We start from the raw sequence: 16,509 nt of genomic DNA, 5'->3' as shown, positions 1-16,509 counted from the left end.
CACATCACACACACACTGTGTCACCTACAGTACCTTACACCCTGACACATCACACACACACTGTGTCACCTACAGTAAAACACATCCTGACACATCACACACACTGTGTCACCTACAGTACCTCACATCCTGACACATCACACACACTGTGTCCCCTACAGTACCTTACACCCTGACACATCACACACACACTGTGTCACCTACAGTACCTCACATCCTGACACATCACACACACTGTGTCACCTACAGTACCTCACATCCTGACACATCACACACACTGTGTCACCTACAGTACCTCACATCCTGACACATCACACACACTGTGTCACCTACAGTACCTCACATCCTGACACATCACACACACACTGTGTCACCTACAGTACCTCACATCCTGACACGTCACACACACACTGTGTCACCTACAGTACCTCACATCCTGACACATCACACACACTGTGTCACCTACAGTACCTCACATCCTGACACATCACACACACTGTGTCATCTACAGTACCTTACATCCTGACACATCACACACACTGTGTCATCTACAGTACCTCACATCCTGACACATCACACACACACTGTGTCACCTACAGTACCTCACATCCTGACACATCACACACACTGTGTCACCCACAGTACCTCACATCCTGACACATCACACACACTGACACATCAAGAACTGGATGACTGAGAACAAGTTGAAGCTGAACAGTGAGAAGACGGAGGCCCTTCTCGTTGGAACACGACAGAAGATTGCTTCCCTCACTGTGACCGACCTCCAGCTGGATGACGCGACTGTTCCATTCTCCCCTGCTGTCAAGAGCCTTGGCGTCTTTCTCGACTCCACTCTCTCCATGCAGACACACATCTCCTTCATCATCAAGACCTGCTTTTTCCACCTACGACGCATCGCCTCCATCCGTCGCTACCTCACCCACGACGCCTGTGTCAAGCTGGTTGTCTCCCTCATCTTCAGTCGTCTGGACTACTGCAACTCCCTTCTGGCCGGCCTCCCCGCCTCATCCATTCATGGCCTACAACGAGTCCAGAACGCCGCTGCCAGGCTGACGTTGAGGAAGACGAAGCGAGACCACATCACCCCCCTACTTCGCTCCTTGCACTGGCTCCCTGTCAACACCCGAATCTCCTACAAACTGTCCACTCTGGTCTACAAGTGTCTCAACGACTCTGCTCCCGAGTACCTTCAATCTTCCCTGGACCTGTACACCCAGCCCTCCGACCGTCCCCTTCGTTCTGCTGCTGACCCTCTCCGCCTCCACATCCCTCGCTCGAAACTCGCATCTGCTGGTCAGCGTGCATTCCCCTCCGCGGGCCCGTTCGTCTGGAACTCCCTGCCGCTTGAGCTTCGTCAGAGCCCCTCTCTTGACGCGTTCAAGAGTAGGTTGAAGACTCAGTTCTTCCCGTAGCTGGCTGCGACTTTCATGCTCGACGTGATGTGTTGTGCCCCAAAAGACATTCTTGTGCTGTGCTCTGTGAGAGGTGTTTTCTTTGTGCTTAATATTATTTTGTTTGGACCTAGCTATTGATGTGTACATCGTTGTTAAACAGTTGTTTGTTCTATGTTTACCAGGGTTTGCTAGTGTGTGATAGGGTTCGTGTCCGTCTGAAGATGTTAGTTTCTTTGTTAGTCCTATGTTGACAACTCTTTGACAAGCGCTTAGAACTGTACCCACGGAATACGCGCTATATAAGCTTAATTTTGATTTGATTGATTGATTGATCTACAGTACCTCACATCCTGACACATCACACACACACTGTGTCACTTACAGTACCTCACATCCTGACACGTCACACACACTGTCATCTACAGTACCTCACATCCTGACACATCACACACACTGTGTCACCTACAGTACCTCACACCCCGACACATCACACACACTGTGTCACCTACAGTACCTCACACCCCGACACATCACACACACTGTGTCACCTACAGTACCTCACATCCTGACACATCACACACACTGTGTCACCTACAGTACCTCACACCCTGACACGTCACACACACTGTGTAACCTACAGTAACTCACATCCTGACACGTCACACACACTGTGTCACCTACAGTACCTCACATCCTGACACATCACACACACTGTGTCCCCTTCAGTACCTCACATCCTGACACATCACACACACTGTATCACCTACAGTACCTGACACAACACACACACTGTGTCACCTACAGTATCTCACACCCTGACACATCACACAGACTGTGTCACCTACAGTACCTCACACCCTGACACATCACACAGACTGTGTCACCTACAGTACCTCACACCCTGACACATCACACACACTGTGTCACCTACAGTAACTGACACATCACACACACTGTCACCTACAGTACCTCACACCCTGACACATCACACAGACTGTGTGACCTACAGTACCTCACACATCACACACACTGTGTCACCTACAGTACCTCACACCCTGACACATCACACACACTGTGTCATCTACAGTACCTGACACATCAGTAGTAGGGAGAGGTATGCCTCATGCCTTGCGCAGCTGCGCAGCCGCGCAGCCGTATTTTGATAGAAGGTTATAGGTTAAGGTGCCTGTGTTTAAGTAGTGATAAGGAGATATTGCGGATAAACGGTTTATTGCGTTTTATATTTTGTCATGTGATTTCATGTGCCTGTACCTGTTGCTCGGTACTAATGACCACTCCAGCTGGGGTAATGACAGGATTACTATCCGCGCTTCGCGGAGCACTCTCTTTTATGACGCTAATAACTATCAGAGGTGTCAGGATAAGGCGATAAAAATGGTACCCCTACTCTTTGCGGAGCCCCCTCGCCGATAAAACCACCAGAGGTGGCCAGCAGTTAGAGAAGTTTAATAGGAGGTGGTTTGCCTACCCCGAGGGTTGATTAGGGTTTAATGCTTAGATTAGTGCTAGACAAATGGTGTGGGGTGGGTGGAGGAGTTAGCTCGACTGGTGAGGCGGGAGAGATGAGAGCTGATTTACAAAAATATAAAAAGCTTTAACAACTAGACTCAGATAGCTACCTGTTGGTTTTATGTAGGTGTTATAAACATCGCAAGTACATTTTACACCGAACACGAGTTGTTCTACAGTCAGTCATACATAATGTTAGGTTAGAGACTGATCACGTCTGAGTATTGGTTGTCCACAGAGACACAAGACCTCACATGCTAGAACATGTTGGTTGGTCACAGGCTTGTGCGGGTAACCATTGGTTATACACTTGGTAAAACTGCTCTCGCAGTTCAGGACGAACCACCTCTTCTAACGTTGAAGCGCTAAGCGCCATGTATAGAGAATCTGTATCCATTTCCAAAAGCTGGTAGTCGGCTCTGGACACAAACTTATCTAGAAAATCAAAATGAAACTCCAACATGCGTAGTTTAGCGTACTGGTAAACAAAGTAACCAATCTGAGAGGGGAGTGACCAGTTGATTTTTTTTAACCATCTCTACTTCAGTGACAGAATCTGTTACTTCTGTTAGTTTTTGAAAACGACCATTGTTGATCAGTTTTGAGGCCTTATCAGACAAAACGTAATGAATATCACGATGGTTGGTCAAGTTAGTTAAGGTTTTCCCGTAGACTGAGTTACTGAGCAGTTTGAAAGTTTCAGCTAAGATAGTTTTTGATGAGTCTTGGTCTCCTGCTCGTCTTGCGTTTGAAACGCTGTCACCAAACTGACGGAAACAGGTTTTGGGTTGATACTCTACGATCAGCGTGATGTTTTAACAATCAACCCGTGTTGCACGTACCAAAACAAGAGGGGTGTAGCTAGCAGAATTTGTTCACCGTGGTAACTCCCTACAAGTGTACGGCGTGGTTGGGATAAAAGCTTGTGTTTTTTCAGCGTAGTCTTTCATAAAATCCCCGATCTGTTCTCAGCTGACAGACTCATTTTTGAAAATAGGCTGCATTTCACTGAAATGTTCTTTTAGATGATCAGGTACATAAATATCACACTATATCAACCCGATTGAATCCATAACCCACTCCAACCATTCCCGAGCTAGCTGACCGTAGGGATCTGTTTTTTTCCGCTTTAAAAGCGTTTTCTTTTCTACGAATGACAGGGTGCTCTGTGGGCATGTCTTGCATGAGTGCAGCTAAATACAGCGCATCAAATCCCTGAACAGCCTGTACCGGTTTGTCCTGATTACCACGAATGTGTGTTTTGTCTTTTTCGTGGTATCTGTGAAAGACAATAGACGGACCCTCAACAATGTTCTTTCGCAAAAGTGCTTGAACGTCTTTTTGTTTTTCGTTAAAAAGTGAAAAGTAGGTATCTGAAGACAACGTGTCAAACAGACACTTCAGTGTCACACCGGGGGACAGAAATAATACCGTCTTTCAGCAAATCAACTCGCAGACTAGCGTACATACTAATCTGATGCTGCAAAGCAACCAGAAACGGTACTGTGTCTAGGTTGTTGTACCACACCAAAAAAAGCCTTCAAAGTCGTCATTTTGTTTTCAGTCCACACACGCTGACAAAAAGCGTACTCTGTATCAGAAATATTTGAGTTTTTGAGCTTACTAAAAAAAGCTGCATGGGGTGGGAGTTCTCTTTCGTCTAGTGTACTTAGACTAGTGACGTATTCATAGCAGAAAAAACCCTTTTCCTCTTCGACACCGAACGCCTAGAGGTACTTGGAATAACTAAAACCTGGCGCAAGAAAATTGTTGATGTCGAGAAACCGAAGTTTGTCTGTACAAAGACACATATATTGATTGTTACGTTTAACAACAAACTTGAAAGGAGGTCTTTAGGGGTCTTCTTTTTTCCCTCTGTTCGATAGGAAAGTCAGACAAAGGCGTGACATAAAAACTGGAAGACATGATGTTGTGAACAAAATACCGAGAGTTTGAGCGTTCGAGTCTAACTTGTTCTAGAATGTCATGGTCACTGATTTCACCGAGAAAAGAAAGAAAGTCCTGGTTTGAGTTGATCAGGCGTGGTCGTTGAAAAACAGAGTGGTTATTGACTGATGCATGAAAGAAAGACAAGTCACTCATGGAACAGATCAGGGGGAAATCAGAACAAGGATTCCTCTTAAAAGAGAAAATGTGGCGCTTTTTTACACACACTAATCGTGTAAGATTTGTAGAAGAATTACAACACCTGGTACACGCGTATAACCATTCGTTTCACAGAAGTATAAAAACAGCACCTGTTAAAGTTTGTCTCGCTAACAAAGAAACAGAACAAACGTAAGTTTTGTACGAACAACCCCCCAATGAAAACACCCAAAGGTAGGCTACAGGTTGGTGATCGTGTGAGACTAAGTAAAACACGACGACTCTTTAAAAAAGATTATTTACCTGCGTGAACAGAAGAATTATTTACAGTTAGCAATGTGTTGAAAACAACTCCAGTGACCTATAAGCTGAAAGACGCTCACGCAGAAGAACTACAAGGTAGTTTGTTTTTTACAAAGAAGAACTACAAAAAGTAGGAGAGAAAGAAATGTATCGTATTGACAAAGTACTAAAAGAACGACTTGGTAAGGGAGGAAAAAAAGAGTATTTAGTGCATTGGTTTGGGTACCCAACGTCATTTTCTTTCTTTCTTTATTTGGTGTTTAACGTCGTTTTCAAACGTTCAAGGTTATATCGCGACAGGGAATGGGGGGGGAAATGGGATAGAGCCACTTAATTGTTAATTGTTTCTTGTTCACAAAACCCAACGTCATTTGACACATGGATCTCAGCTGATAGTCTTAGACAGTATTCAGAGTAGTTATGGCTGAGGACGCCTTGTCTGCTGAAGATACAACTGTTGCTACTAACGTATTAGAAGAGACAACTACTGATACCAAGAGATTCTCTTGCTTGTGGTGTGTTTTTGGTTATCGCGCCCCTCGTAGTGAGATTGTATTTTTGTAAAACATTTTTTTGTTTTGTTTTTGTTTTTTTTGTTTTGTTGATCAGATTTTTCTAATTTATATTGTAGTAGGTGTGTCTCTGTTTAATTTGACAAACTGGTGGGAATGTCCGGTCCACTGTTTGAACAAGGTTTTTGTGGGTTTTTGCAAAGAATGAGGCAAGGGTCCTTTGTGCAAAGCAAGACAGCGAAAGAGACACAGACCGTCAGTATAAGGAAAATGATGATGCTCGTCTTTTTGTAACTTGTGCAAGAACTGTGTGTTTGTGATGTAGTTAGGTAGACTACCACAGACTCATCCGATAGGAAAGTCAGACAAAGGCGTGACATAGAAACTGGAAGACATGATGGTGTGAACAGAATACCGAGAGTTTGGGCGTTCGAGTCTAACTTGTTCTAGAATGTCATGGTCACTGATTTCACCGAGAAAAGAAAGAAAGTCCTGGTTTGAGTTGATCAGGCGTGGTCGTTGAAAAACAGAGTGGTTATTGACTGATGCATGAAAGAAAGACAAGTCACTCATGGAACAGATCAGGGGGAAATCAGAACAAGGATTCCTCTTAAAAGAGAAAATGTGGCGCTTTTTTACACACACTAATCGTGTAAGATTTGTAGAAGAATTACAACACCTGGTACACGCGTATAACCATTCGTTTCACAGAAGTATAAAACCAACACCTGTTAAAGTTTGCCTCGCTAACAAAGAAACAGTTTGGTAAGTTTTGTACGGACAACCCCCAAAGAAAAACACCCAAAGGTAGGCTACAGGTTGATGATCGTGTGAGACTAAGTAAAACACGGCGACTCTTTAAAAAAGGTTATTTACCTGCGTGAACAGAAGAATTATTTACAGTTAACAGTGTGTTGAAAACAACTCCAGTGACCGATAAGCTGAAAGACGCTAACGCAGAATAACTACAAGGTAGTTTTTTTTACAAAGAAGAACTACAAAACGTAGGAGAGAAAGAAATGTATCGTATTGACAAAGTTTTAATGTGATGAGCCACGGATTAACCCTGCTTACCTAACGGTGGTTACACACGCCTCTTTGTTTGTCAGAAAAGCAAAACTAAATCCAGCTGTAAGTCTTGTTCACGCAAAAGCCCTGGAGAGCAATCAAGTTATGGGAGCGCCCCTTAAAAAGAGAAAATGTGTCGCTTTTTTACACACACTAATCGTGTAAGATATGTAGAAGAATTACAACACCTGGTACACGCGTATAACCATTCGTTTCACAGAAGTATAAAACAGCACCTGTTAAAGTTTGCCTCGCTAACAAAGAAACAGTTTGGTAAGTTTTGTACGGACAACCCCAAAAGAAAACACCCAAAGGTAGGCTACAGGTTGGTGATCGTGTGAGACTAAGTAAAACACGGTGACTCTTTAAAAAAGGTTATTTACCTGCGTGGTCAGAAGAATTATTTACAGTTAGCAGTGTGTTGAAAACAACTCCAGTGACCTATAAGCTGAAAGACGCTCACGCAGAAGAACTACAAGGTAGTTTTTTTTTTACAAAGAAGAACTACAAAAAGTAGGAGAGAAAGAAATGTATTGTATTGACAAAGTTTTAATGTGATGACCCACGGACTAAACCCTGCTTACCTAACGGTGATTACACACACCTCTTTGTTTGTCAGAAAATCAAAACTAAATCCAGCTGTAAGTCTTGCTCACACAAAAACCCTAGAGAGCTCCACAGCCAAATACCCTCTAAAAAGAGTAGTTATGAAATCTTACGGGATCCCGCGTGGAAACCTTAGTGCTGTTTTAGACAACTTGTTTCTCAGGTAGCTACCAAGACGCGTTGTAGTAGGACTGGGAGAAAGCGCTGCGTTTAACGGTAGCTACACCAAAAAGCCATTCAACTTTTAAAACCCACAACTTGAATTTTCTCTGCCTCTATGTTGATGGAAAACAAGTCCCTGCAAAACCACTAACACCAGACTTTGAAAACAGACAGTATGTGGGAAGCTTCTTTAGTTTGACCACAGGAACAGGGGTGGGTGTTGGTGACGTCGGTAACAGAATTGTCTATGAAGACTACCCCGGAGGCTATACGCTGTATGTATTTGACCTGTCACCGTCAATGTTGGGTGGAGATCAGATTGAGCTGATGCGCTGTGGGAGTTTGCGTCTGGAACTAAAGTTTAGTGCACCCCTGACAGAGCCTGTTCACGTTATTGTGTATGCAGAAATGGACTCGTTGCTAGAAATTGATCGGAGTAGGCAGGTTATCACTGATTTTACATCATGAATGGTCTAGAGATCTCTCGCCTACTGTTAAGACACCCCTTGGCAAGACGGCCGTTTATGGGTGTTTACACCAGAGACCAACTTCCTTCTGAGATAAATTTACTTCACCCCTCGTCTTACGTCATAAACACAGACCCAGCACATAAGGTTGGGTCTCATTGGGTTGGTGTGTATTATGATGGTCAGGGGAATATTGAATATTTTGATAGTTTTGTTTTTAAACCGAATCACAAAGACATTGAAGGTGTTTTTTTATTTGTTTTTTTTATGCGTCATTGGTTTGTGTTCTAAAACCAACGAACAGGTATTACAGGGGATGTTAAGTTCTACTTGTGGTTTGTTTGCAATGTATTTCATCATCAAAAAGAGTCAAGGTACAAGGCTCCGTGACATAATTTCTATTTTTTAACCCCCAAAACCCTGTTGTAAATAACCGTAAGTTCATAGCACTTTTTTCAAAGATGCGTTAACGCAACAAGTCTAAAGCTGTTGTTGTAAAAAATAGTAACTGATGTCATAGTGTAAGGAGGTTATGTATAAAGATGGTGTTGTCTAATTTTTTTTTACTAAATCCCCTGATCGAGCCACAAGACAACACCGCCTACTCTACACTACAGTCTACAAAGACAGTCTCCTGGAAGTAAAAGTTGTTTAACACTTTTGTTGTTGTTGTTGTTGCTGAGAACGACAAAAGAGATGTTTGACGAGGAAGAGCCTCTGTTTAGCTCACCGCTACCCGAACCTGATATGTTTCCTTTGGGACGAACCATTTTCGCGAGTGTCAGAACGTGGTGAAAACTTGTGAAAATCCACATCAGACATTACACCACCCAAGGAAACAGAAAAAACAGACGCGTGCGACCAAGTCAAAGAGGGGTGGCCTTGAACAGTGAAGAATTTACTCACCTGAGCAAAGTCCGAGAAAGGCTGTTGAAGCGACTTAAAACACAAACAGAAGTTGTAGCTAGAGAAGTTAAAAAAAAACACCAGACGTGTCAGAAGAGCCCAGAACAAAAAGAAGAAACACCAGCAGACGAACTACCTCACACACCTGTCAAATACTCGGAGAGCAGCAATCTGTTTGAAAACTGCTACCAGGAACCGGCTGGTATGTCTACCTTCAACGACCTCGGTTACTATAACCCAACATTGTTAAAATACGAAAGTCGCCCCACGTCAAGTTATTGGAGCGCACCTTAAAAGAGAAAATGTGGCGCTTTTTTACACACACTAATCGTGTAAGATATGTAGAAGAATTACAACACCTGGTACACGCGTATAACGCGTACACATTCGTTTCACAGAAGTATAAAACAGCACCTGTTAAAGTTTGCCTCGCTAACAAAGAAACAGTTTGGTAAGTTTTGTACGGACAACCCCAAAAGAAAACACCCAAAGGTAGGCTACAGGTTGGTGATCGTGTGAGACTAAGTAAAACACGGTGACTCTTTAAAAAAAGGTTATTTGCCTGCGTGAACAGAAGAATTATTTACAGTTAGCAGTGTGTTGAAAACAATTCCAGTGACCTATAAGCTGAAAGACGCTCACGCAGAAGAACTACAAGGTAGTTTGTTTTTTTACAAAGAAGAACTACAAAAAGTAGGAGAGAAAAAAAAAAATGTATCGTATTGACAAAGTACTAAAAGAACGACTTGGTAAGGGAGGAAAAAAAAAGAGTCTTTAGTGCCTTGATTTGGGTATCCAACGTCATTTGACACATGGCTCTCAGCTGATAACCTTAGACAGTATTCAGAGTAGTTATGTGTGAGGCTGTCTTGTCTGCTGAAGCTACGACTGTTGATACTAACGTCTTAGAAGAGCCAACAACTGATACCAAGAGCTTCTGTGTGTGTGTTTGTGTGTGTGTGTGTGTGTGTGTGTGTGTGTGTGTGTGTGTGTGTGTGTGTGTGTGTGTGTGTGTGTGTGTGTGTGTGTGTGTGTGTGTGTGTGTGTGTGTGTGTGTGTGTGTGTGTGTGTGTGTGTGTGTGTGTGTGTGTGTGTGTGTGTGTGTGTGTGTGTGTGTGTGTGTGTGTGTGTGTGTGTGTGTGTGTGTGTGTGTGTGTGTGTGTGTGTGTGTGTGTGTGTGTGTGTGTGTGTGTGTGTGTGTGTGTGTGTGTGTGTGTGTGTGTGTGTGTGTGTGTGTGTGTGTGTGTGTGTGTGTGTGTGTGTGTGTGTGTGTGTGTGTGTGTGTGTGTGTGTGTGTGTGTGTGTGTGTGTGTGTGTGTGTGTGTGTGTGTGTGTGTGTGTGTGTGTGTGTGTGTGTGTGTGTGTGTGTGTGTGTGTGTGTGTGTGTGTGTGTGTGTGTGTGTGTGTGTGTGTGTGTGTGTGTGTGTGTGTGTGTGTGTGTGTGTGTGTGTGTGTGTGTGTGTGTGTGTGTGTGTGTGTGTGTGTGTGTGTGTGTGTGTGTGTGTGTGTGTGTGTGTGTGTGTGTGTGTGTGTGTGTGTGTGTGTGTGTGTGTGTGTGTGTGTGTGTGTGTGTGTGTGTGTGTGTGTGTGTGTGTGTGTGTGTGTGTGTGTGTGTGTGTGTGTGTGTGTGTGTGTGTGTGTGTGTGTGTGTGTGTGTGTGTGTGTGTGTGTGTGTGTGTGTGTGTGTGTGTGTGTGTGTGTGTGTGTGTGTGTGTGTGTGTGTGTGTGTGTGTGTGTGTGTGTGTGTGTGTGTGTGTGTGTGTGTGTGTGTGTGTGTGTGTGTGTGTGTGTGTGTGTGTGTGTGTGTGTGTGTGTGTGTGTGTGTGTGTGTGTGTGTGTGTGTGTGTGTGTGTGTGTGTGTGTGTGTGTGTGTGTGTTTGCACTTACATTTTTTTTTCACCACACATATAACCCTACCTCTTACATAGCCTATCAACAACGAAGAAAAAAAAATAAATAAAAAATAAAACAGTTATTATAACAACAACACCAACACTAGTCAGTGGGTTAGTTACGAAGGTTCGCTGTTTTATCTAGATGCCGTACACTGCTGTCTAGTGCAATTAAATGGGTTTCTCTGCGGTTGGTGGAGCCCTCTCTCTTTTATGGCGCTAATAACTATCAGAGGTGTCAGGATAAGGCGATAAAAATGGTACCCCTACTCTTTGCGGAGCCCCCTCGCCGATAAAACCACCAGAGGTGGCCAGCAGTTAGAGAAGTTTAATAGGAGGTGGTTTGCCTACCCCGAGGGTTGATTAGGGTTTAATGCTTGGATTAGTGCTAGACAAATGATGTGGGGTGGGTGGAGGAGTTAGCTCGACTGGTGAGGCGGGAGAGATGAGAGCTGATGTACAAAAATATAAAAAAGCTTTAACAACTAGACTCAGATAGCTACCTGTTGGTTTTATGTAGGTGTTATAAACACCGCAGGTACATTTACAACAACAAATGGTGTTTAACGTCGTTTTCAACCACGAAGGTTATATCGCGACGAAGGTACATTTACACGGAACACGAATTGTACCACAGGCAGTCATACAGAATGTTAGGTTAGAGGCTGCTCACGCCTGAGTATTGCACCACGGCGACGCAAACCTTTTAAATTGCAAACTGACAAGGGAACAGAGTTTTGAACGCCCCTTTTTAGCGTTTTAAAAAAAATACAATCTCACTACGAGGGGCGCGATGACATCAACACAAAAAAAAAAAGTATAACCATTCGTTTCACAGAAGTATAAAATCAGCACCTGTTAAAGTTTGCCTCGCTAACGGGCGAAGTTACAGTTTGGTTAGTTTTGTATGGACAACCCCCAAAGAAAAAAACCCAAAGGTAGGCTACAGGTTGGTGATCGTGTAAGACTAAGTAAAACACGACGACTCTTTAAAAAAGGTTATTTACCTGCGTGGCCAGAAAAAATATTTTCAGTTAGCAGTGTGTTGAAATCAACTCCAGTGACCTATAAACTGAAAGACGATCACGCAGAAGAATTACAATCAATCAATCAATCAATGAGGCTTATATCGCGCATATTCCGTGGGTACAGTTCTAGGCGCTTTGCAGTGATGCCGCGTGAGATGAAATTTTATACGGCCAGTAGATTGCAGCCATTTCGGCGCATATTTACCTTTCGCGGTCTATTATTCCAAGTCACACGGGTATAAGTAGACAATTATTAACTGTGCCTAAGTAATTTTGCCAGGAAAGAACCTTTTGTCAATCGTGGGATCTTTAACGTGCACACCCAATGTAGTGTACACGGGGGGAGGGTTCGGACACCGAAGAGAGTCTGCACACAAAGTTGACTCTGAAATAAATTTCCGCCGAACCTGGGATCGAACTCACGCTGACAGCGGCCAACTGAATACAAATCCAGCGCGCTACCAACTGAGCTATATCCCCGCCCAAAGAAGAATTACAAAAAGTAGGAGAGAAAAAAATGTATTGTATTGACAAAGTACTAAAAGAATTACTTGGTAAGGGGGAAAAAGAGTATTTAGTGTATTGGTTTGGGTACCCAACGTCATTTAACATATGGATCTCATCTGATAGCCTTGGACAGCATTCAGAGTAGTTATGGCTGAGGACGCCTTGTCTGCTGAAGATACCACTGTTGATACTAACGTCTTAGAAGAGACAACTACTGATACTAAGAGATTCTCTCGATTGTGGCGTGTTTTTAGTTATCACACCCCTCGTAGTGAGCTTGTATTTTTTGGGTCAGATTTTTGTTATTTATATTGTAGTAGGTGTGTCTCTGTTTAATTTGATGGCCCACGGACTAAACCCTGCTTACCTAACAGTGATTACACACATCTCTTTGTTTGTCAGAAAAGCAAAACTAAATCCAGCTGTAAGGCTTGCTCACGTAAAAACCCTGGAGAGGTCCACAGCCAAATACCATCTAAAAAGAGTAGTTATAAAATCTTACGGGATCCCGCGTGGAAACCTCAGTGCTGTTTTAGACAATTTGTTTCTCAGTCAGCTACCAACACGCGTTGTAGTAGGACTAGTAGAGCTCGCTGCATTTAACGATAGCTACACCAAAAATCCATTCAACTTTAAAACTCACAACTTGAATTTCCTCTGTCTCTATGTTACTGGAAAACAAGTCTCTGCAAAACCACTAACACCAGACTTTGAAAACAGACAGTATGTGGGAAGTTTCTTTAGTTTGACCACAGGAACAGGGGTGGGTGTTAGTGACGCTGGTAACGGAATTGCCTATGAAGACTATCCCGGAGGTTATACGCTGTATGTATTCGACTTGTCAATGTTGGATGGAGATCAGCTTGATTTGGTGCGATGTGGGGGGTTTGCGTCTGGAACTAAAGTTTAGTGTACCCCTGGTAGAGCCTGTTCGCGTTATTGTGTATACAGAAATGGCCTCGTTGCTAGAAATTGCTCGGAGTAGGCAGGTTATCACTGATTTTACATCATGAATGGTCTAGAGATCTCTCGCCTACTGTTAAGACACCCCTTGGCAAGACGGTCGTTTATGGGTGTCTACGCCAGAGACCAACTTCCTTCTGAGATAAATTTACTTCACCCCTCGTCTTACGTCATAAACACAGACCCAGCGCATAAGGTTGGGTCTCATTGGGTTGGTGTGTATTATGCTGGTCAGGGGAATATTGAATATTTTGATAGTTTTGTTTTAAAACCGAATCACAAAGACATTGAAGTTTTTTTTTTAGTTGTTGTTGCGTTATTGGATTGTGTTATAAAAACCAACGAACAGGTATTACAGGAGATGTTAAGTTCTACTTGTGTTTTGCTTGCAATGTATTTCATCATCAAAAAGAGTCAGGGTACAAGGCTCCGTGACATCATTTCTATTTTTAACCCCCAAAACCCTGACCATAAGCTCATAGCACTTTTTCAGAGATGTGTTAACGCAACAAGTCTAAACCTGTTGTTGTAAAAATAGTAACTGATGTCATAGTGTAAGGAGGTTATGTATAAAGATGGTGTTGTCTAATTTTTTTTACTAAATCCCCTGATCGAGCCACAAGACAACACCGCCTACTCTACACTACAGTCTACAAAGACAGTCTCCTGGAAGTAAAAGTTGTTTAACACTTTTGTTGTTGTTGTTGTTGTTGCTGAGAACGACAAAAGAGATGGTTGACGAGGAAGAGTATCTGTTTAGCTCACCGCTACCCGAACCTGATATGTTTCCTTTGGGTCGAAACATTTTTGCGAGTGTCAGAACTTAGCGAAAACTTGTGAAAATTCACAGCAGACACTACATCACCCAAGGAAACAGAAAAAAAACCAGACGCGTGCGACCAAGTCAAAGAGGGGTGGCCTTGAACAGTGAAGAATTTACTCACCTGAGCAAAGTCCGAGAAAGGCTGTTGAAGCGACTTAAAACACAAACAGAAGTTGTAGCTAGAGAAGTTAAAAAACACCAGACGTGTCAGAAGAGTCCAGAACAAAAAGAAGAAACACCAACAGACGAACTACCTCACACACCTGTCAAATACTCGGAGAGCAGCCATCTGTTTGAAAACTGCTACCAGGAACCGGTTGGTATGTCTACATTCAACGACCTCGGTAACTATAACCCAACATTGTAAAATACAAAAGTCACCCCACATCAAGTTATGGGAGTCCTTAAGACAAACAACCAAACTAGGACCTGGCTTTTTAAAAAAAACATCTAAAGTAGACAAGTGTAAAACAACAAGACGGTGTTGAATACCAAAAAAATTATCATTGACAATCATGTTTTGGCTTTTTGTTTTAATGTATGTGTATGCAAAATGTTAATTTTTTTGGTTTTTAATACTCAAAAGACTGTTGTCACTTTTTATAATAAAATGATCATATTGAAAAGTTAATAACTATGTGTCTGTATAATTCTTGAAGGCTACCGTGAGCAGTTTTATGTGTTTTGTTACTCTTTACGTCTGACTTTTTAGTACCTTCTTGTTTGGAAGTACTTGTGTAAACGTGCGCATATGTGTGTGTGTGTGTGGGTGTGTGTGTGTGTGTGTGTGTGTGTGTGTGTGTGTGATCGGAGGTGTGTGTGTGTGTGTGTGTGTGTGTGTGTGTGTGTGTGTGTGTGTGTGTGTGTGTGTGTGTGTTTGCACTTACATTTTATTCCCACCACACATATAACCCTACCTCTTACATAGTCTATCAACAACAAAATAACAAAAACAAAATAACACCTATGTGGCTATGACATACCCTATCAAAACCTTGTGCGTGAACCCCACTGCCGGCAATCAAACACAGAGGGAGGGTCAATTACTGTCAATAGAAAGGAGGCGGCTCAGTAACCCAGCCGCGTTAAGCACCAATAAAAAAAGGCCGGGGGGGGCAGTAATCCTGTCATTACCCCAGCTGGAGTGGTCATTAGTACCGAGCAACAGGTACAGGCACATGAAATCACATGACAAAATATAAAACGCAATAAACCGTTTATCCGCAATATCTCCTTATCACTACTTAAACACAGGCACCTTTACCTATAACCTTCTATCAAAATACGGCTGCGCGGCTGCGCAGCTGCGCAAGGCATGAGGCATACCTCTTCCTTACTACTCACATCACACACACTGTGAACCCTAACAGTACCTGACACCCTGACATGTCACACACACTGTGTCACCTACAGTACCTCACACCCTGACACATCCCACACACTGTGTCACCTACAGTACCTGACACATCACACACACTGTGTCACCTACAGTACCTGACACCCTGACATGTCACACACACTGTGTCACCTACAGTACCTCACACCCTTACACATCACACACACAGTGTCACCTACAGTATCTCCCACCCTATCATGTCACACACCCTGTGTCACCTACAGTACCTCACATACTGACACATCACACACACTGTGTCACCTACAGTTCCTCACGCCCTGACACATCACACACACTGTGTCACCTACAGCACCTCACACCCTGTCACATTACACACTGTGTCACCTACAGTACCTCACACCCTGACACATCACACACACTGTGTCACCTACAGCACCTCACACATTACACACTGTGTCACCTACAGTACCTCACACCCCGACACATCACACACACTGTGTCACCTACAGTACCTCACACCCTGACACATCACACACACTGTGTCACCTACAGTACCTCACACCCTAACACATCACACACACTGTGTCACCTACAGTACCTCACACCCTGACACATCACACACACTGTGTCACCTACAGTACCTCACACCCTGACACATCACACAGACTTTATTCCTCGCCACTCACCCTTCCAGTTCATTTCTCTGTGACTCTTGCAGTTCCAGTTGATCCAGCCTCTCCCACACTTGTCTGTCAGTGGGCCCAGCCTCCTTCCCTGGATTCTCTCTGCATGCCGCTCGCCCTTTCTGTCGTGCCTGGCCTGCTTGCCGCAGATACTCCTTGTGACGCTCTGGTGGAACACAAA

The 16,509-nt window shown here is 43.5% G+C and overlaps 2 protein-coding genes across 8 annotated transcripts in view; both read right to left on the bottom strand.

Moving 5' to 3' along the window:
• Positions 1-16,509, bottom strand: part of LOC138958861 (uncharacterized) — a 316,763-nt gene that overhangs the window by 205,973 nt on the left and 94,281 nt on the right. The gene's annotated exons all lie outside the window — the stretch shown is intronic.
• Positions 1-16,509, bottom strand: part of LOC138958887 (unconventional prefoldin RPB5 interactor-like) — a 63,734-nt gene that overhangs the window by 20,802 nt on the left and 26,423 nt on the right. For all 7 annotated transcript variants that reach the window (XR_011453544.1, XR_011453546.1, XR_011453543.1 and 4 more), the window contains one exon: positions 16,332-16,494. Coding sequence is in view for 4 of the 7 variants with exons in the window: in XM_070330217.1 (XP_070186318.1) it covers positions 16,332-16,494 (163 nt within the window). In the remaining 3 variants the exon portion in view is untranslated. The remainder of the gene's footprint in view (positions 1-16,331; positions 16,495-16,509) is intronic.

Source organism: Littorina saxatilis, linkage group LG1, assembly GCF_037325665.1.
Source record: "Littorina saxatilis isolate snail1 linkage group LG1, US_GU_Lsax_2.0, whole genome shotgun sequence".
Lineage (NCBI taxonomy): Eukaryota > Metazoa > Mollusca > Gastropoda > Littorinimorpha > Littorinidae > Littorina > Littorina saxatilis.
Note: the sequence above shows the minus strand (reverse complement) of the source record. Positions and strands in the feature narration are given on the sequence as shown.